The 28,000-nt window shown below is 32.2% G+C and overlaps 4 protein-coding genes across 4 annotated transcripts; 3 read left to right on the forward strand and 1 right to left on the reverse strand.

Annotated features, from left to right (window-relative positions):
- Positions 1 to 320: 320 nt before the first annotated feature.
- On the reverse strand, positions 321 to 5,511 carry Bm9908 (Uncharacterized protein; the record flags this gene model as incomplete). The annotated part of the gene is made up of 9 exons (XM_043075385.1): positions 321 to 445; positions 641 to 795; positions 1,002 to 1,149; positions 1,272 to 1,469; positions 2,079 to 2,191; positions 2,506 to 2,640; positions 2,802 to 3,097; positions 4,611 to 4,775; positions 5,410 to 5,511. 9 exons carry the CDS (start codon positions 5,509 to 5,511, stop codon positions 321 to 323), a joined length of 1,437 nt encoding a protein of 478 aa, XP_042931319.1.
- A 6,924-nt stretch (positions 5,512 to 12,435) lies between these two features.
- Positions 12,436 to 14,380, forward strand: Bm5760 (Uncharacterized protein; the record flags this gene model as incomplete). The annotated part of the gene is made up of 5 exons (XM_001898204.1): positions 12,436 to 12,633; positions 12,719 to 12,886; positions 13,226 to 13,378; positions 13,684 to 13,794; positions 14,096 to 14,380. The coding sequence occupies 5 exons, from the start codon at positions 12,436 to 12,438 to the stop codon at positions 14,378 to 14,380; spliced, it is 915 nt and encodes a 304-aa protein (XP_001898239.1).
- Positions 14,381 to 16,346: 1,966 nt separating this feature from the next.
- Positions 16,347 to 22,512, forward strand: Bma-syf-1 (Uncharacterized protein; the record flags this gene model as incomplete). Its single annotated transcript, XM_043075386.1, has 21 exons — positions 16,347 to 16,421; positions 16,532 to 16,698; positions 16,995 to 17,106; positions 17,364 to 17,551; positions 17,930 to 18,074; positions 18,153 to 18,244; positions 18,339 to 18,411; positions 18,567 to 18,748; positions 19,005 to 19,125; positions 19,284 to 19,403; positions 19,563 to 19,663; positions 19,763 to 19,877; positions 20,061 to 20,222; positions 20,416 to 20,502; positions 20,598 to 20,673; positions 20,914 to 21,023; positions 21,209 to 21,312; positions 21,418 to 21,517; positions 21,740 to 21,926; positions 22,058 to 22,270; positions 22,448 to 22,512. The coding sequence occupies 21 exons, from the start codon at positions 16,347 to 16,349 to the stop codon at positions 22,510 to 22,512; spliced, it is 2,595 nt and encodes an 864-aa protein (XP_042931320.1).
- A 601-nt stretch (positions 22,513 to 23,113) lies between these two features.
- On the forward strand, positions 23,114 to 27,114 carry Bm7394 (Uncharacterized protein; the record flags this gene model as incomplete). The annotated part of the gene is made up of 8 exons (XM_001898206.2): positions 23,114 to 23,179; positions 23,938 to 24,060; positions 24,148 to 24,294; positions 24,513 to 24,600; positions 24,910 to 25,046; positions 25,563 to 25,751; positions 25,953 to 26,030; positions 26,935 to 27,114. The coding sequence occupies 8 exons, from the start codon at positions 23,114 to 23,116 to the stop codon at positions 27,112 to 27,114; spliced, it is 1,008 nt and encodes a 335-aa protein (XP_001898241.1).
- Between the last annotated feature and the right edge of the window lie 886 nt (positions 27,115 to 28,000).

Consider the following 28,000-nt stretch of genomic DNA (forward strand, 5'->3'; position numbering starts at 1 on the left):
ATGACAATTGTCAACCGTACAACTGAACTCAGTTCCGGTAAAAGAATTCCAGCTCTGAATCGACTCAATTTTACGCAGTTTTAAATTAACATTCGTGTGAGTTAATTTTTTTGCTATATTTTTATCTCGAGTCTCCATTAGTGCACCAAAATTCTAGAAATAGCATATAGCTTCAAGAAGATGCAGATGCATATTGAAAAATGATTGAATAATGTGGATTTCTGAGGCTTTAATTCCAATACAGATCTTTGCAGAGCTTATCAATGACCACAAAAAAAAAAAAAAAAAGGAACAAATGTTATTGATATTTACATCTTTTGTCAGAATTCCGTGACAAGATAAGCTTCAACAAGTTTATTATGCGAAGAGTTTGAAGCACTCAGGGTCCTTCGTCGACTTCCGAAACGTTCGCCATCATTTTGTGCTCTGATTACCACGTCAAATCCTTGAAAGTTCCATTACAAGTAGTAAAAGTTCTCGATCAAACAAGAAAATGAAGTACGCAAAACAAGCATATGCCGACATTTTGCAATGTCCCAACTCAAACATATTACATCCAGCAATGATCAAGGTAACAAATCAAACCAACTTCCAGATTTAAATGTTTTAGTAGCGATTATGAATTGCAAACTTATACTACCTCTATTCCTCATTTTCTTGTCTCTTGAATTCGTTCGTCTCGGGGGGTTTTTCCGAATGATGTCCGATTCACGGCCTGAATCGATGGCTGTTACAATCGTTGGCATACAGGAGGGATCTACCGATTCTCGCTTTTGCGATATCTTTTGCCTACTCCTGAAGCACATGATTACTAATGCTCAAGATTAACATGAGAGCGGCGGCATATATACTTGAGCAGTTTTTGAGCCACACAGTAAACACTGATTAGAATGTTATTAAAGGCGACTCTTCGAAGATGTCTAAAAAGATTTTTCCTCAGACCAAGCACACTTGAATATAGGAAGTGATGAATCGAATCACTGGTTAGAAGTGATAAGGACCTGACAGCATTCCTATAATTAGTATGCGATGATGAGTCTTCATCATCTGATTCTTTGTGCGTGATATATGATAGATGCTGAATATCTCTTGATCCACGACGATAATCATGTTTTAAAAAGCATCTACGCTGACTTTCTTTACCATTTCCTGAAATTCTCCTTCATTTCCCTTTATTTCTCATTTCTCATTAGTTATTTACTTCCGAATTACTCTATGATCACCCAAAAGAAGACAAAATAAAAGAGATAAAGCGTAGAAAACAAAAGTACCTCGCTGACCACAACTATGTGATGGTATAACGGACATTTGCTCCAAACTTAAGTCATCTGAACCACTATAACTGTAATCTGGAATCTTTTGAGCCTGTAGTTGTACGAGACGCAGCTCCGGCTGAATGGCTAAATCAAGATTCTCTAGCTCCATTTGCACTGAATTGTTGTAATAGTAAACTGGTTCAACAATTGAGCCTAGAACAATATGCTTTGTTTAACAACAGTCTCAGTAACTTTGTAATTTAAAGTTTAAACATAATGACAAAAAGTATGAAAAGACTGCTATTGATCCTTCACAACCCTCACTTTACATTTATTACAATATTATTATCATTAATCTTTACAACGTTACTGTCCCCTTGGACTTTATTGAAGAGTTAATCCAAGCTTCTGGTATATTCAATATCAATTCTTTCTTGAAGACGTACTGCAACTTATTAAAATTGTACAATAGTGCCATATGTCGGAAATTTCAGATAACTTTTTCGACAAACTCTCATCTTCTTTCCTTATGTCCTAGCTGGAATTATGCCCGATACGTCTAATAATATTTAAAAGCAAAAACAAAGACAGTTCAGCGAATAGTTCACCAGCCGTCGGTAATCACATAATTAGTAGGACTTTCATTACTACACTTAATATTATTCTATCGATCCACTTAAGTAAGAAGTTAATGGCATGAAATAATTTTCTTACTATAGCATTAACCTTTTATTTAAATGCACATTCTATCAACTTCATACTATTCTTCATACATGGAAATCAATTCCTAAATCCTTCTACCAATATACCACAAATAATTACCAGATGTGCTGTCATCATCCAAGGATCTTTCATAGACACTGTGTCTGGAACTATCATCTTTTCCTTTCGAGTAACGACTTCGAATAATAATTTCACATTCCTCAGCAGTTTTACTAGGACAGTGTTGATGCTGTCGATGCAATATCTCAATTGGATGGATAGCACATACAGTAGTGTCTGACTTCGTACCATTCGCTATTTTGTCATTGTACCCGAAAAATAAAATTTGTTAATTTCATATTTTCACTAATGAAAAAAGAATCTAATATGAAATTTTTGGTTGCAGTAAGAAAGAAAAAATAGGTGTGGAGAGTGAAATCCCACGCCATATGGCATTTATGCTTTATAAAGATTCAAGATAACAGGCTGCAGAAAAATATTTGGTTTGATATCAACATGAAATCGCTATGAAACATTTACGCGTTACCTGTGGACAAGTAGTGGACCATGTTTTTGAGTAGCCAAGAAATGAGCATTGAAATGTTCAATATGATGATTTTCATTAAAGTCTTCTGCTTCAGCAGAAACAATCAACGGAATCCGTGTCATCTTACGTCTCGAACTAGAAACACAATATCATCAGATTATTACATCGAATGTACTCAAACGAGAGAAAATATTTCACGGTTAAATGCACAACTTGGTATTGCCATTGTCATTCAGTTGGAATTTAATTTCTTTGCATGACTGCAAATGATAATCTATCGATCATTGCAACCTTACACTTGACTCCAAATGCCTGCAGACCGCTGATGAAGTTTCTGATTACATGGAGCACTAGATTTTGAGATATTACTATTTCTAGCTGGTGCATATCGATACCGCTCCTTTGGGCCTACCGTCACAACACTGTTAGCATCATTGTTGCTACAATTTTTGCAATGGTTAATGTTGTAATCCGTGCTGTTGTTGTCATGGCTCTTAGTTTCATTATCCAAGTTTTGGTCCAGTTCCTCTCCAATATAATCAATTACATGCTGTTGATTCATTTCAGGTCGCTGATCAGCAGAAAATGATGCCTGGAACAACAGTATATTGAGATGCTAAAATCATGTGCAGTTATTTTCTTGATATCGTTTAAGCCTGCTCTTCGTTTGCTTGTACATTCGTGGCAAAAGTTAGTTTAACGAAATCCTAACCAGGATTACGTGGTTTTCATTTCAGGAAGAGGTGCGAACATGGAGAAAGAAAATTCAAAAAAAGCTTTTATAAGTTACATTTGTTTGGGTCTCATAAGATAATAGATGGTAACTTGCATTTTGATTATTTATTAATTTGGCTGAAGTATTTTTAATCGATAATATCGGTTTCTCTTTCAATTCTTCAGTTTGTTCCACTATTTTACCGTGCTGTTCATTTATCACTGATATTGGAAAACACTGTAATAAAAAAATGACAATATGAAAATGTGTTTAACTCGATCCAAATTGCAACTAATTCGAACTGAACCGAAGCTAAAGTATATCTGCGAACTTAAATCCTCGAGTTGTAGAGTATATTATAAAGTGCTGACCTATTTTCTCAATCAAATTTTATCGAATAAGTCCTCATTCTACACCATGTTGGAATAAAACCCAACAAATCGAATAAAACTTTGTAGTGTTTCCGAGGACATTTAATTAAGGAGGATTTTTTCAGTAAAGTAAAAAACAGGTTTGAAAATGGTACATTATTTCTAAGATATTCTAACACAGTTTGTTCTATGATGCTTACAAATAATATCAGAACTGGAATTAATAAAATAACAACAGTTATTTTTCATTTTTGAAAATCACTATGAGTTAGATGACACTACTGATTTAAATAAATGTTTGCTTACTCAGATGTCTCAAACAAAAATGGGAAATCAACAATACATTAGAAATTGACGTGCTCCGTTTTCAAAAGCTCTCTCCATCGTTAAAATTTATGAAAGTTTAGAATTTACATAAAATAAGAGCACTTCTACGACAAGTTCATTGCTGACTTTCTTTTGAACAGATGCAAACGCAAGCTGGAAAATATTCACTCGCGTCAAAATCATCTCAGAAATGATATAGCTTAATAATCAATCAGTATCTAATGAAACCTTTCGGCCCATCATTAGAACATATGGAATTTGACTAAGACAATAAGTTTAAAATAGGATGCAAAACAGTGGACCAGATCTTTTTTGATGATTATTTCCCAAAAATTTAACTTTGCAAGCTCAGGAGCGCAAGTGAAACATTCTTTAATACATTTGGCACTTTGCTTAAATTATTTCATATTAAAGGATAATGAATCGATAAATTTCACCTTATTATTAATGATTTTTGTAAAATTTAAATGTAAATCTTACCGAATCATCTACAGTTGGAAATGTTGTAGAGATTGCAACTTTCTCCGAATCTTTTATATTCGAACCTGCCTAGCGCTATGGAGAAGTAACATGATTAAGTTAAATCATTTAAATTAACACAGAGAAGTTGTTTTGTTTGAACAGCATATATATTTGCGTTGTACATAGCTTTATCATGAATCATTGCATTTGTACTGGAAAAATAATCTTACATTAAGGTCATCTTTTGCAGTGCAAGAGATCTGTTTCGGTGCTTTTTCAATATCCACATTATTTTGTCGTAATAAACCAACAGTAACAATTCCATTGATCATGTATAACAGTGCAGTGAAAATCGAACTGAGCCCAGCCAGCAGGAAGAACAAGTTATTCATCAACTAAACACTATTAGATTTTTAGATAATTGAAGCAGCTATTGGTCGAACTTGACATTATACCTCTGGAGGCACACATTATTTAATATTAAGTTACTGATCGAGACAATGAAACATTACAATTTGTAAGTCAAATAATGATTCTATTTATAACTATTAAATATTTATTGCAAAATGCTAGAGATTACTACGACAAACAACTTCTACAAATTGTCTAGTCAAAAATCAATGTGCCTAATCAAAAATCAATCTATTTAGTTCAATACCTGTTTTGTTCAGAATTCTGTACTCATTCTTAACTTCCTTATATAATTTAAGGCAAAAAAAGCATATTAGCAAATAATTAGAACTGTACCATACATTTTGAATAATTTTAATTTAATAACTATAGTGTATCGCTAGAAGCAAAAACCTCTGATAGTTCTTGAAAATTTTATCTAATGAAATAAAATTGTCGAAACTATTTTTTCCTGCACATTAAGTTGTATTTCATGAGATTAAAGATTTAAAAAGCAATTGTCAAGCATTTTCCAATAATGAATACCACTTTGCATACTTATAGATAAATGAGTTATACTTCGTATCACTCATTTTAATCGCTACATTATCTGTATTCCTAGAAAAATTGGAAAAGAACCTTGAAGAAACCGTAGAGTAATAAGATGCCGAAACCTAAGAAAACGACAGCCATTGTGAAACATATTGTAATTTCAACTCGCAGCCAGCTTCTTTCTACCATACTGTAGTACCTATCGCATCGATTCTTTTGATTTGGTGATCGCAGTATCAAATAAGTGCCTGAAGTAAATATCTCTGTCGGAGAACTTATCACTGTATATATCATATGAATAGATAACCTTTCAATTTTTACCTCTTAATTAAAGTGATTTTGAACTTGAAAGAACAAAACAATAACGAGACCAGAATATGAATTCCTACTGAGGAGGAATGCTCGATGATTTCAGTGTTGCTGAGATGTAGTCACTTTCTAATATTATCTTTTCTAATTAGAAAAATTGCATAACTCAATAACAATTCCACATATTTATTTAGGACAAGTTCGGCAGATACCGTTCTTTTGCTTGTCTGTAATGTAATGCTTAATAGAAAGAATATAAATAGCTGAGGCAAAAGCAACATACCAAGAGGAGGTACTAGAAGACAAGATAATGTAAGCATCCATTGTGGACCTATATTATATAAGCAATAAACCACAAAAGCGGAACAAATGAATTGGGAAATTTTCAACAGAATACGGGAAATTATTAGCATCGGTAACATCTGAAACTCATATTTAGTAATTTTTTATCATAACTACAAGAAATTTTTACAAATGCCTAAGTACTTTATGGAGAGAAAAAAGATGAAAAGCAGGCAGAAATGAGAGTTCAATGTTAGCCGTTTTCTTTGCTTAGGCAACAAGGAAAAATATGCCTTCTGTTATCCTACCACTAAGTGAACAAAAAATCACTCGATCTTATTGCTGTTCGCACGAATTTCACTTGTTTCAGAACTTATTTCAGCTTTTCAAAAAGTTATATAATTTACAATAGTCAGATGAGCAAATCAGGAAAGAAATTGAGCATTTGTGAAAAAAAAAAAAAACACATACAACTCAAAAGAAGAACTCTATGTGTTTAATAATTTTAATACATTTAATTTTCTAATAGAACACTGTTTTGACTTCATTCTTTTTGAACTTATTTGCACAATTTTAAAACATTTCACCAGTGCGATAGACTTGCCCATAATGCGGCTTTATCCAGCAACAATATATTAAGATGGTGGACTGTCTCGAAAAGGTTTATGACGTCCTCAACACTTCCCTTTCCGCTCATTCTCATTAATTTTTAAGTCGCTGGATCGAATCTCATAACTGTTTATTTTGTCATAAAATGAATGAAAATTCACCACTCAATCATAATTTATGTACGGCATCAATTTTCATTTCTATCTAATTGAAAAACGCACTTTCACTTTTACTCTTTCAACGTCATAATGGACAGCAGCGCATTTTGTCAATTACAGATGAATGCAACAACTGAGATATTCAAAACTAACTGGAGTACAATACGGTGCATACTTGCTAGAAATAAAGATAAAAAAAAGTCCATTAAGAATTAAATATGGTAATTTAGATGTAGTCAGTGATTTATCTTATATTATCAGAGTTATACATCAGGCTTGAATCACTCTTCTGCTCCATTTAATTCTTTGGTGATCATCTTATATTTTAAACGTTGAAGTGCTGTACCAGAATCTTCTCCATTTGGAAATCAAAACACTCAAATGAAATCAACTAATGGATCCAAGGTCAAACCAGAGAAGTTGATAGTTGTCTCGAAGACTCAATTTTCGTTACATAGATAATTAATGTTGAATTCATCGGAAATGCAAATAAAGTTGTTAATTGTGATTTTTTTCATATGTACAAAAAAAGCTCGATAAGTTCAATAAAGTTTGTTTTTCAATCTTCTAACGCTTGATGATGCTAGTGTTAAAAGTTAAACTAAACAAGGAGTAATCAAGTTTTGCAGTGAAATAATGCAATCCTAAATATTTCAGTAGAAAAGGGAGTAATAATTATAACATTAGCACTAATGGTAGATATACATTTCTGCTCCTGTCCATCTTGGTGGATGTCAATACAGTAACGACTTCTGCAAAGAGTGATGACATGGGGAAGCAACAAGTTACATTCATCTGCTTCCAGACCGAACAAAGCAAACATGTTTTTCGAGAATAATAAATACGACAATGATTTATATACATGTATGGATGGGTAATCGCGGAATTAGACGAGTAAATGGTCAAATGGTCACTAGGTAATCTACCAAAACATCAAAGTGAACTCTGTGTAATTGAGGTATTGAACAAGTGCAGAAAGAAGAAAAGAGAAAAAGAATACTAGATCGATTCATAGTTTTTCAAGATGTAGAAGTGTTTTGATCTTTCACAACAATTAACATCAACTCTCAACCTCCAAAATTATTTGGTTCTGTTTTGGAGGACTTCCAGCCCTACTTCGGTTTCACTTGTCATATTGAGAAGGAATAAAACACGAATAAAACAACGCATAACTCAAATGTTCACTTAAATGCGATTCTGGATAAGCCATGAACTGATTTTAAATCATCTCAGACTAATCACTTCTCTAATTTTAATATGTCCATTCATAACGTAATAATTTACAATTTCAGATTTCGAAAGCATGCTGCAATGCTATCACCAAAGTTAGATGCGCTTTAGATATCTCAAAGTGTCGAATGCAAAAACAACAAAGCTTAACAAAAATTATGTGACATTTCAATATGTCAGAAGCGATGATTTCTGGAATGGGTGACAAAGTACCAAATAACAGCACAGCTGCATTCGGCGCTTTGTGACAACAGGTCCGGGAAATCTGCAAAAGGTAACACATTCAATTTATTATTCGTTTCCACAAATTATCTATACTGCTATCTTTATAACGTAAGCAATGCGCAGCTACTTCAGTAAACAAATAAGTTGCAAAGGACAAGTTTAATAGGAAAATAGCCCAAGCGGTACTGTCCTTTAGAGAAAAGCAATTACATGGAACTCATTGATGTCACAAAGACTAAATTAACTGTAATGAACCATTTAAACACGCAAAAATAATATACAAGAAGTGGTAGAGAAAGCAAAGTGCGAACGAATCATCCCGCCACTGGCATAAGACATCAACGGCATCATGTCACATGTATCAATGCGCTTCAAATCTTGCATGTGTGTGTGTATGTGTGTGTGTGTGTGTGTGTGTGTGTGTGTGTATGTGTGTGTGTGTGTGTATGTGTGTGTGTGTATGTGTGTGTGTGTGTATGTGTATGTGTGTGTGTATTAGTTGATTAGTTCGGAAAAGTATATTAAAATGCATTAACTAAGTAATAGAATAATTTTGGTTTTTTGACTTATTTGAGTGTTTTTGTTTTCTTTTTTGTTCACTTATAAACAATCCAAGTATGACAAGTGTGAAGGTAAGAGTGATTAACTATAAAAGTTTGGAATTTTTCAATTAATTAAAATAATTAGAATGTAGGGAGAAACACGTTAGCAACATTTCAGTATACGCAAACTGAAAAACGTATAGATTTTAAATTTATAGCAGGAGGAAGACATGTTCCTGATTCGAGCAATACAAATAAAAGCAGAATTACGATCACATCAAGGTGTAGTGAGGTTCTTCCGTCTCCGATTTATTTATCGGGAACATTCCGCCAAATTATAAAAAAAAAGAATGAAGATAATGGACCTGTTTTTTATTTCTTAGAATGAAAGTGGAAATCAATGAATTAAAAGCTGAAGAACGAAGTCCAACTGAAGAATTCTTGCTTAACTTGATTTCTAACAATTCCTAATAATCACACAATAAATTAACTAGGATTGCTTGTTTGCCGTTGGACAAATATTCTAATGTCTTTTTCCTTCTTGAATTATGTATCTACTTATACATGTAATGGAGAGCAAAAATTCCTAAAATCTGCGTTATATCTTGGTAGTTTCCTGCAAGATAACTTTCGACATACTATAATAATTCGACAAAAAAAAAAAAAAACGAATTATAATGATATATCAGAATAAAGTTGTATTAAATTTAAAGGATGTCTTAATTTAATATTCCTTGGACAGATATGAAACTGTTCCATACCTAGCACCCACCCATCTTCCATTTATAGCTGAGCTTATCTGCATTGTCTTTAATGTCACAGTTTTTAATAAAGAGTCTGTGTTCTTTTATTTTAACCCAAATCTGCATGCAATATCGAAACATTGTAGAGGTTTCCTAACCTAACATTCAGTCTTATGTTAAACTTAACTAAGTAAAGAGTAAAGATCATTCGACAGGTAGGTCTTTACTCATTTAATCATACGCTTGTTGTAAAACAATGCATAATATACAAGAATTTAAACTATAATTCGTTTGCTCTCTTGCGCTCATTTCATTCCACTCATTTAAATCCTTTACTTGACTTTCTCATCAAGTTATTTCTTTCTCTTCACTCCTAGATGAATTCTAAGAAATTATTAGTATATTGTTTGTGTAGATTACTAATACTTATGTGTCATAATTCGTTAACAGCGAATAAAAATCGTGGCAACAAATCCTTCTCAATACATTCGTCTATACCAATTTCAGATCACAATTAGGAAACATTCCCTAAGAATGATCTCCACAAGGTCAAATTAATGGATTTAAATGAATTTTATGTATTTATGGTTTATGACATAAAACGGCTTTATATAACAAAAAAGTTTTTCCCTATACTAAATGGCTTGACATCTGTATTACGAATCATTTCAGGTCAATCAAATCAAGTTACTTCTAAATAATCATCAAAGGGTGCATTTTCTAAGCTAATGGATTTAACGGAATTATCACAGATTTATTGATTTATTTTTAAGTCATTTTTCACTCAAAAAATAGCTCAGTTACAAATGTTTTAATGCCAGTAAAAAATTGTAAAGTCTTAAATATAGCAGTCAGTAATCACTTCACCGGATCCTTCCTCTGAGGTCTTGTATCTGCTATATGAAATCTTTGTTTCGGAACGAATAAATGTTCGAATTAGTTTATTGGATAAAATATTCTTTGCCAATCCGTTTTAAAATTGTGAAATATAATTGTATAGCGAAATATTTTTAAACATTCCATATTTCATAAATGAAGGAGTTTCATTCTGTTTCGGATGTGAACTTCCGCAGATTTTAAGAAAAAAATAATACAGAAAATTTTGAAGACCATGGTTTGAAAATCACCATTTGTTAAGCGAGATTGGTTTTAATGATGTTGTGACTTTTCTTCTTTCTGTGAAAAAATTTTTCGAATTGAAACGATGAGAAATATTCCTCAATCGTTGTTATTATTTCTAAAAAGTTTCTATTATTTGCTTTTTAGCTGATGCCCTGTTTTAAATTAACTGTATATGAATCATAATTGAAATGAACCTAACGGGTGCTAGGAAATATCATGCGGGTGGAACATTTTTAATTATAAGGAAAATATGAAAGCATCTTAAAGTTCAAATCAGGAAAGCAGTCGATATTTCATTACAAACTTATTGTTTTCTACAAATTTTTTTCTGAATGATGAATTATGGCTTAAAGAATATTTCAAAAGTAAACATTTTGAATATTTGGAAGAACTGCAATTCAGATTTTGAATCGGATTACTTTTGAAGTGTAAATATGAGTGTTTTTTCGTCATGCAAAATTAGATTATATTCTATTTTTTCAGTGCATGAGTTTTTGATTCTTTGTGAAATGGACCAGACATGCATTCTAATAGTTAACCAATAACCAACTGGTACATTTCATTCAAATCTCGAAGTTTTTCGCTAGGTATTCAGTAAAATTAATTGGTAAGACTAAAGTCGCTACATTTAAAGAGAGAAAGCAAATTAGATGTTTTTTTCTTAAATAAGCCAGAATTATGTCCGAAAGGTAGAAAACGAATGATTTATTAGCACCATATTTAACAAAATCGTCTGTCCTAAATTTTCCATATTATCGGAAGACTAGAAAATAAAAGGGTTAAGGCAATGTCCCTAAGAAGAACAAGGTCGACCAAAAATCGCAAAAATAATCGGTCAGAAAAGACAGTCTTTTATTGCTATTGTTCATTAATGCATTTTTTCGATTTCGTTTATTTTATTTTACGTTACATATATATATATATATATATATATATATATTTATGTTGAAAAAAAGGTAAATGATAATTAGATTAACACCACTTTACCGAGGAACTGACCAGACTAGGAGTACAAAAAGGCCGAGTAAACTACACGAAGGTAATTAAATAGCTGAAACACAGAAGTAAATTTATGAAAAAGGCTTTACCATCCTTCTTCACTATTCCAATTAAATAATTTTGCTTCAAAAATATGAGAAAAGCTTCAAAGAAGAAATATTCAAGCAGAATAAAGCCATAATCAATAAATTATTATTATTAGCGATAAGGATCAGCAACAAGTTGTCTTCACTGAAAATTGTTAATTAAATTCGATTTAATTACTAGATATGACGCTATTTTATGAACACATGGATCAGTTATTAAATTAGCACTGAAAATTTCTCATTCATTCAATAAGGGTATTTACTTTCTTGGATGCAAATCATAACTTGTTCAATTATATTGATTGCGGCAAATCTCTGCCTCTATCTTGCCCTAATTTTGATTTCTTGCAATTCATTTTCACCTCTGTTTCTCGCTTTAGATTTTGTCTATGATAATTTTATTACCAGTTCACACAGATTATTGATTTCCTTATTGACACATAAATTTGATTTCAATGTATAATTACTTCTTGTCAATAACTACTTTTTTTAATCAGATCTAAGTACTAACAGTTTAATGTTGCTTGGAAAAGAAAGTATTAATCCGGGATCGGGTAAGTGTTTTTAAGATACAAATGATAAACAAGTTGATTTTTTTTTTTTTTTTTTTTAACTAGACACTTTCACATTTTTCTTCTCTTCTTTAATAATTTAAAATTTCTTTTACTCAGATCATTCTAAAATTAATAGTTTGCAAATTTATAAAGTCTTTAGAAGCAGGAAACTTCTTGAAAGAATCGAAGCAATGTCATTAAAAAAAGAATGTACTGAAATTAAAAGTTTGAATTCCTGAAATGATTCCAGGATAATGTTGCTATATGTGTTATTACTATTGTTATGTAGTGAATATCATGGTCACGGGGAATTCACCCATCATTTCAACGATTTCCTAAGAAGGAAGTACGGTATGAAGACACAAAAACTCTTAGAAAGGCTCGATATGGGCCTTAGTCTTTGGGGCAGTTTTGGTGGAAAGATGGATGAAAACGATCCCGTAAACAAAAGAGTCAGTTTGATTCTTTAGCAGCCCTATTTTACTATCCGATTAATATTTGACATATTTGAAATTTGATGGATCATAAAATTTTCAGCCAGTGCTTTTTGTGCATGGAGCGCTTTCACGTGCTGCCGTATTCTTGAAACATCGCGAGTATTTTATTTATAGAGGGTACTCTTGGTCGGAACTGTATGCTACATCATACGGAAACGGTTTAAACTCAGCTATTTTCGATGGCGTTCATTGCAAATACGTCAAACAAGTAGGTATATAACGATTCACATTTTCCCACTAAGATCACTGATACGAGGACATTTCCTGTCCTACTTGATGTCTTTCACCGGTCTTCTCATCATGATGAATCCTCTTCCTTACTCAGGAAACACAGACATTTCCACAATTCATTTAGCACGGTTGCACATACAAAATGATCCGGATAATAACCAAGTAGGAGATGGGAAAAATCGATCAGTAGAATGTATTTTCAATTTCAGACTTCCTTAACGATCTTGGAGGTGAACTTTTTAGGGTAGATATTAGACAGCTCCATTTTAACTTAAATCTTTGAAACAGTTTCAGAATTCCAAATCTTGAATTTCAGATTCGTCAGATGTTATTAGCTGTGAATAACTATACGAAAAAGACAGTCGATATCATCGCGCATTCCATGGGTTCAACGGTTTCAAGAAAGGCTATTCTAGGCTCTTCTTGCTTTGATACTGGTGAATTGCTTGGTGCTCCTTTGACTCAACTGGTCCGCTTAATAAATTTTCTGCAATATTTATAAACACATTATGAAACTTTCGACCTTCTTTTCAGTAGTTTACTTGATACATTTATATATTTCTTTGCTTGTCAAGACTTTTATTCATTTTAATACATTTCCATCAAATATTCGAGAATTCATTATTCGAAATGACCCCAAACTTCACTTCAGGAATATTAAATTCCAATGTATTTTTGCATGATGCGTGGTCGCCAATTTAGCGGTCTTGTTCTCAAAGAATTGAATCGCTTTTTTGTCTTTTTATGAAAATTGAAAATCAGGAATATTTGCAGGTGAATACATTTGTAACTGTCGGTGGCACAAATCATGGTTTGCAGACATGTCCCTTAATTGTCCCTCTTTGCGGTAGCATCTCGTCTCTACACTGCAGCTCCAAACTTATGGTTAGAAAAGAAAATTAATTTTATTGGTCCACAAACGGTCCTTTTCTCTTTATCTTACTACCAAACTTCTTTTTTAAACAGTGCAGCTTCTACTACTATTTAGTATCATAAGACTAAGTAAGGTATATTCCATAGCAATATATTTAACTCGTCTAGCACATCCTCAAACTATATTTGTCCTCTCCTATATTTGAAAATTTTCATTTTTTGAAATTTGTTTAGTCATGTTCATGACAAAATGCTCTGATAACTAAGGAACAATTTACTTCACAGAATTTCTGTTTTAGGAATCTCATTTCAGAAAGAACTGAATTCGCAAGCATATCGTTTCGAGGGACACAGCTCTTACGACATACACAGTCTAAGCGATACGATTATCGGCCTCCGCTGTTGCAACGAAAGTTGTGGTGTCTTACCCAATCGTAATGAATCTTTCAAGGTCGCCGATCTGGACCACTTTATGCTCCTATCGGAAACTATTACATTACAACTATCACTTTTAAAACAAACAGACGGACGAAATAGTGGTAATAGTATCACCAGAACAGATGACATCGATTTTGATGATGATATCAAATATCGTTAAAAACAAAGTCAATCTTAAATGAAACATTGCAACCAAAGCAAAAGATTTCCTATGGAATTTATAATTATAAACAGATGATATCGATCTTGAAGTACTGGTACAAAATCTTCAGAAGGATTTCTGTTTTTACCTCTGGAAATTTTTCCTTATGTTTTAACTTATAACCTTAAACTAATAAAACTTGCATAATTTAGTTATCAGTTCATGCCGTAAAAATATCTGTTAAGTTATAGGGATCTTTTCAAAATTTCTTATGATTTTCCTGACTAATAAACACACTATAACTTAAATATAATTTTATAAATAAAGGGTTTCCAGCAGTCTTTTTTAAAAATGATAAAGGCATTTATCTTGACAATCTCACTTCTGTTTTTGAGTCGCTTTTTTTTCGACTGACTTGTAGCAAACTAAAAGGATTAAATACGGGGAATTAACAGTGACAGCGATTTTCCAAAAAATTGTGTAAATAAATATATGGTGAGTTAGCAAAGCAAACATTTGACAAAATTATTGAAGTATTTGTTGTTTGAAAAGTCTGAGGAGTTGAAGAACTTGGAAAATCGTAGAATTTTATGACGGATAAAAGAACATCTGCTATCGTTGGAGGTCTACGAATTTAGGTAATCATGGAAGAGAAACTAATCACTGTCGAGTATTTCTGACGCATGTCCCAGGATTTGCACAAATAATTTGCTCACAAATACTTGAAGAACGGAAAGTCAGCTGTGCTGCTATGGTTTGTAGAAAAAGATTTTGATACTGATAGTCCTAGAAATAAAAGTGTTCAAATCTTCATAGGTATGTCAAATAGGTTGCAGGCTATATACTGATGGTTCAGTTTACTCGAACGGACCGATCAGTCACTCAGGTTGCCACTACTCAATTATCACATTTAATTCGAAACATCAAAAACAATTAGTATTAATCAATGTCACCATTCAATGGTCTTTAACGATGGATATATTTCTCAGTTCAAAAATCAGGAAATTCTTGAAAAATGTTACTCCCTCTGTCATCTTCGTTTTTGTAAATCTAAAAGACAAAAAGAAATTTTCTCCATATCGAAGACGGGAACGATGATAATGAAGAGATATTTATTTATAGTTACAGAGTTTATTTCGTTTATGTGGCCAGATAATATAAATTGTGATGTAAACGTGGGGAAGAACTGATTTCAAAAAGATAAATCCCAATTTTTGTTTTTTCAAAGACTGGCTGAAAAAGTGTTTTTACGTGATAACGACGTCGAAATATCCCTGTTTTACGACCACTGTTAATTGCTTCCGTACGAGTGCTTCCTTTTGTACACTCAACTGGTTATTGCTACAGTTAATAAAATTGTTTTAAAACATACTCAGTTGCTACTTTTAGAAATAATTTGAAGATTTTCTTGATTTTCCCAGTAGGATCGCAATGCTTTTCTTACCAAACATTAGGGGTTGAAAACATTAGACTTAGAAAATCAATAACTAAAAGCCATGCTATCTCCCCTTTATTTATCGCACCTCATTGCCATAAATCATTGCAGGAGTTTTATTAAGATCTATCGATGGATTGATCGAGCAGATGACGCTAGCAGAGAACAATAGAACCAACGAAATATGCATACATAGGCAGAAGTATAGTTCTCGTTGGAGAAGAAAAAGGAGTATTGGTAGAGGTTTGTTGCCGATTTGCAACAAGATTTTTTCCAGTTGTGGAGGGGGTGAACCTGGTGGGATCAGAGGTGGGACCTAAGCGGTAGCAGTGAGAGGTGTAAGGATGTGACATTTTTCTTGCGTTGTTCAGAAGAAAACATCTCGCTGTTTAATTAGCATTTTTAGTCGAGAAATATACAAAAATTGTTAACTCATAGAGTTACTTCTAGTTTTGAGCTATTTGGATTCGGCTTCTCCTCTTTCATTACTAACAGTTCAAATGAAAATTCTTTTTGTCTTTTTTTTCTTTTTTTTTTTTTTGCAGGACAATGACAAGCCAGGTTCTAGAAGCATCCAGCAGTGTTTATGCCAGTGCCGTAGAAAGAACCAAGAGAGTTGCATCAGTGATTTTTGTAGGCTTTAAAGTTTTTTCTCTTATGAATAAAATGCATAAAAAATTTACTTATAGTTCGATTACTTTTGATAAATATTTACATATTCTATGTATATTTAGGAGGAAGAGGATGTCGGGTTCGAGGAAGATATACTCAAAAATCCTTTTTCACTTCGGAGTTGGTTGAGATATATCGAACATAAAAAGAAATGTAAAGCGCCGTCAAAACAAATCAACCTGGTTTATGAACGTGCTCTAAAAGAACTTCCGGGCAGCTATAAACTATGGTACTAATTGCCTTTTACTATTATCCATACTTTCCATTCTAAAATAATATAAACTTGATTCTCTCAGATCTGTCAGTTTACTTTACCTTATGGAAGCATTTTGTTCTGAACGGAATTGATTATAATACCTATCCCTTTAATGTTCATGAATTCTGGTACTTTTATAATAAATTCGGTCATGGTATTTCGTGTCTTATTGCTACAGTTTTGCTGCTTCATTCTTTGCTTTTGCATTCTCTATGTGCGCCTTTCATTTCTCGTTAATAATAGGTAAATATTAGTTGTGGAATTTGCAGGTATAATTATCTTCGATTTCGTCGGAAACAAGTGGTAGATAAGTGTCCTGTAGATCCAGCATATAAGTACGTTAACAATGCTTATGAACGAGCACTGGTCTTCATGCATAAGGTTAGATAATTTTTCTTAAATAATTTAAACATCATGGTATTTATTTGTAAATTATATCACGTATAAAGCGAAATGAGTTGAAACTAAAACTGAGTAGATGATTAAGAGTTTTTTTTTTGAATTTGATTTGTTTTTCGTAGACTTTTTTCACGTAAATAGTGTTTAAATTTCCCTTCACACTTTATTTTTGCTGACCTTTCTGAAGGAAGAGTGATCTTTCGTAATCAGCGAATTTATTTATTATTAATAACAATTAGATGCCTCGCATATGGATGGAGTACTGTGAATTCTTAACGTTACAACGTCTTGTGACGCAAACTAGACGAGTTTTCGATCGCTCTCTACGAGCATTGCCAGTTACTCAACATGATCGAATTTGGCCGCTCTATATCAAGTTTGTAACAAGCCATGAAATTCCGGAAACGACAATTAGAGTCTACAGGAGGTAGGTTATCGATTTTTATAGATTTATAAGCTGTAGCAAATCTACTACATGGTATATAATTAAGATTTTTTTTTTTCAGTTTCTTTGAGTTGAAAACTTCCGATACACAATTGAAGAATACTTTTTAGTTATATATTGAAAAATCATTAACTTTTAACCACCCTCTGCGTAATGAATTAGAGGTTGGTTTTCAGTTTTGACCACATATTCCTTAACTTTATTACTAGTCTTTTTAAAATTGATTAAACAGTAATATTTTTCATTTATTTCCACTTTTGGAAACCTGAACTCATATTATTGATTAATACTAGCTGCATTTACTAACTGCATTATCTGCATGCTAGTATGCCTGCATTATTTGACCTAAATGAACTTCAGATACTTAAAATTGTTACCAAAGTGTCGTGAAGATTTTGTTGATTACTTACGGAATATTGATCAGTTAGATGACGCCGCTCAACAACTTGCCGTTCTTGTGAATGATGATAAGCCATACTCCGAACATGGCAAAACAACTCATCAAGTAATTTTTTTTCAAAAATTTCAATTTGTTCATATATTTCCGTGATCAAAGCATATACTTTCTATTTCGATTTTTTAGCTATGGACTGATTTGTGTGAATTGATTTCGAAAAATCCAAATAAAGTGCATTCATTGAATGGTGATGCAATCATACGACAGGGCATACAGAGGTTAATCTTCATACAGTGTTAAGTAGAATTTAAATCCCGCTTAGCTGAATTACATATTTTGATGAAAATTTGGGTTTATAAAGATATGTTTTAGATATAGCGACCAGGTAGGACTTCTATGGTGCTCGCTAGCGGAGTATTATATCAGAGGCGGGCACTTTGAACGGGTTAGAATTTTATTATATATTTTTGTCTTATCAGACTGTTTTCATGCGGTTATTTGTATGCTATGGCTTTTATAACACATGATTTGTATCTTGCGTATATGGAAGCTCTATGTTATCGTTAGGAAAGCAGTTCTTATTATGAGATTTATCTGCAGGCAAGAGATGTGTATGAAGAATCACTGATATCGGTCAAAACTGTACGGGACTTCACGCAGGTATTTGATGCTTATGCCAAATTTGCGGAACGTGCAACAGCAGCAAAAATGGATGAAATAGATAATGAGGACACTGCAGCTGATGAAGAACAACAATTAGAATTAGAGCTTCTTTTCGCAAGGTATCTTTTTCTTAGTGCTGTTTGGTGTTAGTTACTGTTGCAGTTTTATATTAACGGTATTATATTACTTTTTGGTTTAAAAAGTAGTATCCTAATTGTACGGTTAGTATAACTCTTTCAAAGCATAGTAAAAATTTATCCATACTGCTCTTTATCACAGCTAAAGATAAATCCTAAGAAATAATTGATTTCACACTGCAGCTGATGAAGAAAATAATGAAGTAAATAATAAAAATGACTGCCGAAGATCTTTCAGATTTGAGCATTTAATGGACCGTCGACCACTTCTTTTAAATAGCGTTTTGTTGCGCCAAAATCCTCATAATGCATATGAATGGTTAAATCGTGTCCGATTATATGAAGGCAACAGTATGAAGGTAGGGCCAAAATGAGGAACGCTCACTTTAAATTATTTTACTTTTTTAATGTCTTTGATTTTCAAAAGTATTCTAGCGTAGAAATGCTGTTTATGTATTTCTTTATAAATCATCTTTTCAAATTCTTTTTTTTTTTTTCAAATTTAGCTATATTGTAGCAAATCGAGACCTATGAGCAAGGTGTCCGAACAGTGCAACCAAAACTACAAACTGGGAAGTTGTCAAATATTTGGATAAGTTTCGCGAAATTTTATGAACAAAAGGATATGTTGGATGAAGTATTTTTTTATTTTGAAAAGATACCGTTTTTCATAACTTGTCTGCATTTGTTATATACGTTCGACCTTCATCTTAAATTTTATTGCAGGCTATATTTATTAATTTCTTACTAGCCACTTTTTTTTCATGTTTTACACTCAATCATTTTTTGTTTCCAGGCTAGGTTAGTATTTGAAAGAGGACTAAGACCTGAATATACCAAAGTAGATGATCTTGCATCGGTATGGTGTGAGTATGTTGAATTTGAGCTGCGCCATCGGTTAGTTGTAGCATAATGCTTTTTCTGTTATCAATTTTCTATATACAATTGTTGATAATTGTTAACTGTTCTTCATTATGACATCTTAACTATGTTTAGGAATCCTGAATATGCTAGAAAACTAATGCAAAGAGCAACTGCTATGCCACCTCGAAAAACTCATTACTTTGATGAAACTGAACCAGTCCAGAATCGGCTATACAAATCATTAAAGGTTAACAAGTTCGGCTTACATATAGTGTTCTGATATATAGTACTATCAAAATCTTCAATTTTAAACCTTATTCATTTCAAGTAATTCTAATTTAGTTTATAAATTTTATCGACCTCTGACCAAACATTCTTTTTTTTCGTGTTTTGGAATCTCGATTCTTGTCAGAAATATAAATGAATTCAGATTTGGTCTTTGTACGCTGATATCGAAGAAGCATTTGGCACTCTTGAAAGTTGTCAGGCTGTTTATGAAAGGATTATTGATTTACGTATTGCTACTCCACAAGTAGTGGTTAATTATGCTAAATTTTTGGAGGAAAATAATTATTTTGAGAATGCTTTCAAGGTAAGAACTTATTTTTTTTATTCTACTGAAATGAAAATCTTTGTGTCGAGTAACTGACTTTTTCAGTTTATTTGGATGTGTACATAAAATACATTTTGGTTGTATTTTATTTCTCAATATTCAAAAGAAATAAATCACCCATAATCTATAAATTAATATATCAGCTGGTCGAAGATCTGCTATTATTTTTCAGGCTTATGAGAAAGGAATAGCATTGTTTAAATGGCCAGTTGTCAATGAAATTTGGACCGTATATTTGGTTAAATTTCTGAAGCGATATGTATGTACTAATTAGTTCTGACCTATGTAATTTCAGAGAACATGAACGATATTTTCGTATTTTTGATCAAAACAACTTAATTTTTTTTTTTGAAGGGTGGCAAGAAACTGGAACGTGCGCGCGACTTGTTCGAGCAGTGCTTAGAAAATTGCCCTTCAAAATTTGCAATGAGTAAGCAATTCAGATCAATTTAATAGGTTGTCCATATGTTTACAGTAAAGTTTTTGGGAATTCATGGCTTTCTATTACATTTGACAGTGATATAATTAGAAACGTCTTCATCTGATTTCATATTTAACATTACATGCATTCTAATTTTTAGAAACTCTGTTACTTACTGGGATGGATAGAATGTTCAGAAAATGTGTTTCCATTAAGAACCGAAGTCCATATTTCTTAACTTTATTCTAGAGCTTTATTTATTATATGCAAAGTTGGAAGAAGAATATGGTTTGCCACGGCACGCAATGAACATTTATAATCGTGCGACTACTGCAGTTGAAAAACATGAAATGTATAGTGTATGTTTTTTTCTGTTTTATAAAATTAATCTTTAATTGAAATTTTCCACTAATATTCTAAGGCACTGTAATTGAAATGTGATTTATATTTATGTGAAATATGATTTATTTAGAAATGTGATTTAGTTTTTCCACGAAATATTGTATAAAAAGAATTTCATTTACATAGATTTTCTTATTTGCAGATGTTCAATATTTACATCAAAAAAGCGACAAGCATGTACGGTTTAACATTCACAAGACCAATATTTGAACATGCCGTTGAAGTTCTTCCGGAAGATCAGTCCAGGTATCACACTTTTTTTTTCTTGTTGAAGTTAGTTTTTTATAATTCTTTCGATTACCAATTGAGTTTTCAGTTTTGAAATCAAATTCTCACTTTTAATTTCTGAAGGGAAATGAGTATTCGATTTGCACAAATGGAAAGAACACTGGGTGAGATTGATCGAGCACGAGCAATATATGCTCACTGTTCTGAAATATGTGACCCTCGGGTAATTTTTAATTTAGAAATTATTGTTAAACTCAAAAATTACTTATTATCCTGTCTGATGTCACTATAATAAGATAAATGCTGGTGAAGATTTAGTGATGTAAGAAATTGTTAAAATGATTTATATTCTCGTTTTAAATAAATCAGCATGATAAAGTTGTAACGTCGATATAAATATAAATGTGGTAATCTGCTGCAATTAAAGTAGGAGAAATTTTCACAGGTTCATGGGATGTTCTGGGAAATTTGGAAGGAATTTGAAGTGAAGCATGGTAATGAGGATACGGTAAGGGAGATGTTGCGTATAAAAAGATCGGTGCAAGCAACTTACAACACAAACGTTAATATCATGAGTGCACAGATGTTATCCACAGCAGCGGGTGCAGGAACTGGTACAATCATCCATGAACGTGGGTTCATGTATTTACTATCTTAGCTGTATTTCAATTTTTGGAGTACATATCTCTAAAATATTTTAATAGGATTTTTACGATAATTTTGTTTTCAATATGCTTTTTTGAATTTTAAATTTTAATTTTAGCAAGCACGGCTGGTGATAGCATGGCAATGCTTGAAGCTCGTGCTCAGAAGATCGCCGAAGAAGAGGCAGGTGTAACGAAGGTAGCAGTTGGCGGCACAGGTATAAAATTTGTACGAGGAGCTATCCGTGTGGTCGAATCAAACGTTACTGAAAATCCAGAAGAAATTGATATTGAAGATGATGACGGCGATGATGAACAAAAAATTTTAGACGGTAAGTTTTAAATGGCTTAAAACTAGGCATGAGAATGTATTTTGAGGCATACCAAACAATCGATTGGTTGTTACATTGGTTTTATCCGACGATTTTATGACTTTTCTATAATGCTCTAAAATTAGAAACAAATGCAGTACAGAATAAGATTTTTCTGTACTTAATCGGAAATTTTAGATGTGGAAACGAAAGCTATACCCACAGGTGTTTTGGGTTCACTTGCAAAAGAAAATGATCAATGAATTTACAGAAAATTGTGTTGCTCTTTCGTTCACTGTTTTTCTTTCTTTTTTTTTCTTTTTACATTTTGCAGTTATGGCAATGCTTTAAAAAAACAGTTGTTTTTATACAAAGTTATTAAAACTACAAATCATTTCAGAAAGTAATATATGTCTAATTTTTCTGAAATTTTGGTGTTCAGATTTTCACCAGAAATAAAATGTGATTCTTTCTTCTTCCTTGCATTTCCTTACGAAAAAATTCTATGTTTCATTTAAAAGAAAGGGAGGAGCGGCAAGGTGGATGATTAAGCATTTGAGAAGGTGGTAACAAAAGTTTTGTAAATGGAGAATTTTAACTAGAAAATTTTATCTGGTGTTTGGTTTATTTATGACTTTTAGCAGCTAAGGAGAAGTTAACAGTGTTTTTATTCTCATTTTATCCAATCGTATGTGCAAAATTTGGACTTTATTTATCAAGTTTGAATAATATGTCTCCGAATTTCTTCCGAGAAATTTGTATGCAATAAAATTTTATATACCACAATAGTGGCGATATGGCTGTTTATTACTTTAAATAGCTGCAAGGTGGCTGGTTGATTCATTGTTTTCTAAAAATATTGTCATGGTCATAGACACGAAATTTGACTTGCTTCCATTTCTCGCAAAACATCAAAAATTCAAGGCGAAGGTACAATAACTTTTTTTTTCAGAAAAATTTCATAAAAGACAGTGAGATGGAATTTTATTTTGTTTATGTCTTTGGGTTTGTTTTCTTGAAATCAGAAGTGCCGTAAAGAACTTTGTTTGACAAGGGACTGTTTTGTAAAAGTATGGTCATAAAATTAGTAGTAAACATAAAATTAGATAAAAATGATTTAGGACTTGAAGATTTCAATATAATTTAAAAAATCCGTAAATTTATCTGCCTTTTCTTTCTAAATTTATTCCTTATTTATGATTGATTTACTGCTGGGTCGATTAGTTTGAATAATACGAAATGAAATATAAGACTATTTAATAGTAAATAAAGTCAAGTAATAATGGTGTCATTAAATTAAATTAACATCAATTGTTCTAACGTTAATCAGTCAATATTCTTCTGGCATAGGTGAAGGAAAGTGAAACACTAACAGTGGATGTGGGAGTTTTAATTTCATTAATAGATCATTTAAATACAATCTGTAAATTCAAATTACTGATTATTTTCTTTATATCTAAATTAGAGATTGATGAGTGGAGGTTTTGCATAAATTTTTTAAACATTTTTTCCATTTTTTTTTCTTTGAAAGTTTTAAAAGCTTTCTTGTTTTTCAAATTCCTGATTACATTCAATGCAGCATTATATCTATACTTAAATAACTGAAGCGTAAACAATAAGGCAAACAAGTTTGGACAAAATAGGTCAATTAGCAGGAAAATGTTGTAGTGGTAGTTTTGCTGTTTTAGGTAGAATACAATCCTGACGAAATTTGTGAGATGATCGAGACAGCTCGGGTGTTATTCTCGAACGAAGGTGCACTGATTGATGTTTCAATACCAGTGATCGTTGTTGGTGATATTCATGGACAGGTAGTATACATCTAAAAACTTGAATGAAACCCTTCTTGATACAGCAGTTGAAATCATTTCTTGGGACTTTTACGGTGTCACCTTCAGTACGTGGATTTGCAACGGATTTTTGCGGCGGTTGGCCGGCCAGGTCGAACACGCTTTCTGTTTCTTGGTGATTATGTCGATCGTGGACCGCAGTCTCTTGAATGTATATGTTCACTTGTCGCTTGGAAAATCGCATATCCGAAAAGAGTATGAATTTTCAAAATTGCTGATTTCCGCGAAATTCAGTTTCACAAGCAAAGAGGACAAATCACCACGCTGAATATAATTTGGAAATGCAAAAATATGTTATTTTAAGACAAGCGAGCTGTAAATGTAAAGATAATCATAAGTAGAACACAAAATCTAAGCTGAGGGAACTTGCTCGAAAATTGCAAAGCAAACACCAAAGGTTATATATGTTTAAGATATTTTTACTTCGTGGCAATCATGAATTTGCCTCTGTGAATCGAGAATACGGCTTTTATGATGAATTAGCTGCAAGATTTAGCGTTGGTAAGTATTGCCTTAGTTTTCCCCATTGTTGAAAGGCACATATTGCTGAAAGATAATTTTATTAATCTGTAGTGTTTTTCTGGCAAGAACTACTCTTCGAAAATTAATTGAGAGAGATAAAATCAAAAACATACGAGATAGCATGAATAATACGTCATCAACTATTGCACAACAATACGTCATCAACTTTTTCGGATGTTTAAAATGAAGCATAGTGACATGCACTACACGCTGTTGCAAATTGCAGTTTTTATCTTATCAATCAACTTGATAATTCTATGGCCTCATTATCAACTGCTCTAATTCCAGGTCAGGCAATGCGTCTGTGGAAAGAATTCAACGATCTATTTTCAATTTTCCCCTTTTCCGCTTTAATAAAAAATAGAATACTCTGCATGCACGGTGGTCTCAGCCCACATCTCGAGTCGCTGAACGATATTCGCAATGTAATCGACCATCTATATATTCTTTCAAATAAACCAGTGGATAGCTCATTATGGATGCTTGGAAACATATATACTAATTGAATTATTAAAGTTGTAGGAATGACTGCACTGAAAGTTTTGCTTCATCTTTTCATTAATGAATTACATTCTAATGTGCGATTGCAAGTACCGGACACTGATCAATTGCTTCTGCTTTTCTGTTATCTTTCATTTCATCTTTCCTGCTCAATGTTTTGGCAATTTTTTTTTGCCACAGGTTTTGCATAATGTGCTAGCATATGAGCACATATGTTCTCTATATTTCTTCCCAGCATGATACTAGATTATAGGTTAACTTGATCTAAATCTTATCAGATTGCAAAAGGAAGCATACTTATCTGATTGAAAATTAAATAAAATTAACAGATCAAACTTTCAGGAATTTTTATCCAGAAATAAAGGTTTCTTATTTGCTTATTTTAGAAAATAAAATACGGATTTTGCAAAGTTCTATAAATTCTAGAAGGTTAATTCCAGATAAAAATGCCTGTAATGGAGGTGTTCCCAGATACATTAGAACAGGATTTAGTTTGGTCGGATCCGAAATTAGACATCAAAGGTTACGAACCTAACAAATTGCGTAATGTGAGCGTGGCATTTGGTGAGGATATTGTCTATAAAACATGCAAGCGCTTAAACTTGGATCTTATTATACGGGCACATCAGGTTTTAAACTGTTTTTGAAGTCTGAATTTGAAATAATTTGATTGTCATATAACTCCTTTTCCATGGAATAACTGGTCGAAATAAACTAAAGTAAATATTTAAGGAAGCAGCTAGCTTTAGATCCTTTTTAGCATTTTATATCCATCGAAACTGCAAGTCTCTTACCTGGTCAATCTTTCTTCTGAACTATTTAATTCACAGGTGATGGAAAATGGGTATGGATTTTTTGCTGGTCGTAAACTAGTTACAATTTTCTCAGCACCGTTATATGCAGAACTGGTAAGTTTCATTACGTGATGTATAAAATCATCGACTACTTCAGTCAAGAAAATAGACTTATGATTTTAAAGCTTTGCAAAATTTAAAGTCAATGGGCTATTCTTTTTTACAAATTCAATTCAAAAGTCCTACCGAGCAGCAGTGCTGCATGCAAGCACTGGGTTGTTATTTCACATAATGTAGAGATGAACGAAAGTTCATTGTTGAGCGATGAATATGACATACCTTTTCAAATGAAATGAGATTTTCTTCTTGGAAATAAAAGTCAAATTTTTCGACGTGAATTGAAAACAATTTGCTTTTTCATGAGTGGAAAAGGAAGGAAAAAAGTAGAAGGAAATGTATGTGTAGTTCAGGTATAATTAGTTAAATGTAAATTATTAAAAATAATTTTTATTCAAAGCCATAGTATATCAATAAAACAGGCATTGCTTTTAGCATAAAATGGTACGGTCAGTCAAAATAACAAGAAAAGATTGATTTGAAATTTTTTATATTTACTAAAACTCGAAAGTTGAGTTAAATGTTTTTCAAGTTGGGTATAGTTACGGATTTTAGATGATTCGAAAATTTTTGCGTTGCATGACTGTTTTATTTTTTTTTTTTTCATTTTTGCCAAAACATTTTATTTAATTTTCTTTTTTTTTTTTGAACCTATAAATGAACCGTGCAATATTTATAGTTGATAGGATGAAGAGATAGTTGGTACTTTCTTCTTGGTAATATAAATGGTTCTAATAAATTTATAACAATGAATTTACGCAAATTATAAAAAGGCAGTGTCAGTATCGAATCTGATGTCCAAATTGGCTAAAATCAATAACGCTCGAATCTGTTTAGAAATTTTATTTCGAATTGGAAGCAATTTGAGATTTCCCTGAAACTTCTGAGTGGATGTTTTTAGAATAACAGAGGAGCAGTTATACGTATTAATGCAGAAATGGTAATTAGCTATGTATTATTGAATCCTGTATCACAGACGACTGCTGGTAAGGATAATTTCCAACGTTCCTTCAAGGACGACCAAAGATCTTATCGTATGGATGAATTGAATAATGCTACAATGCTACCACAACTTCAATAATATCTAAAACATTTGAGAAGTGCAGTGATAACTGTTAGAATATGCAGAAATATGTCTTATAGTATGCCAACTAATATTACACTGTAAAATATGATGTACATACCATTGAAGTCTTACATGTAAGTTAGCTGGTCAAATGATAGCATCACACCCAGTATTTTGAATTAATGAATAGATTTGAAATGACAGTAAAGTAAAAATTCAGTGATTTAAAAAAAAAATTTCCCTCAGAAATTTGATCTAATCACTTGATTCGTTTTGACCTTTTTTCTCCATATTGAAACCGAAGTTGTATATACATTTCGAGGTCATACCATGAGCAAGACAATCTCTACGCGATTATAATTTCTGTTTAGCGTTGTAAGTATATTTATGAGTTGCTTACTTACATCATCTTGAATAACTCAAAAAAATTCTACGTTACTTCATGAGCCTTTCATTTAAGCGACTCTTACTCTCTTGCATTCTCAAATTAAGAGTGACTGAAATGATAAGAAAGGAGCAACAATTAATCGAAAATAAGAACAATAAATAATTACTTGTTTGCATATAATTCTGTGAAAGAGAGAGAAAGCAAATCAAATTAAGGGAAGCATATGAAATTGAATTCAGTAAAGCTGCTCACAGCTATTATTTATTTATTGTTGCGCCATTATATTGCATGTTAGCACCTTCTATGTTGTCGTAATAACGATTTTTTTTTTCTGGATTTCTGGAATAATTGTAGTTCACTGCAAAAAAGGCTGTTTTATGATCTAATTCAAAAAAGTAAACATGATTACGACAACAGGAGAAATCACTGTATTTCCGTCTGAAAATCTGACTTCCTTCTTGGGTAGTAATCAGAATATGTGATTAGAATTTGGTTTTTCTTTCCAACTTTTGA

The sequence above is a fragment of the Brugia malayi genome (genome assembly GCF_000002995.4).
Source record: "Brugia malayi strain FR3 genome assembly, contig: Bm_v4_ChrX_scaffold_001, whole genome shotgun sequence".
Taxonomy (NCBI): domain Eukaryota; kingdom Metazoa; phylum Nematoda; class Chromadorea; order Rhabditida; family Onchocercidae; genus Brugia; species Brugia malayi.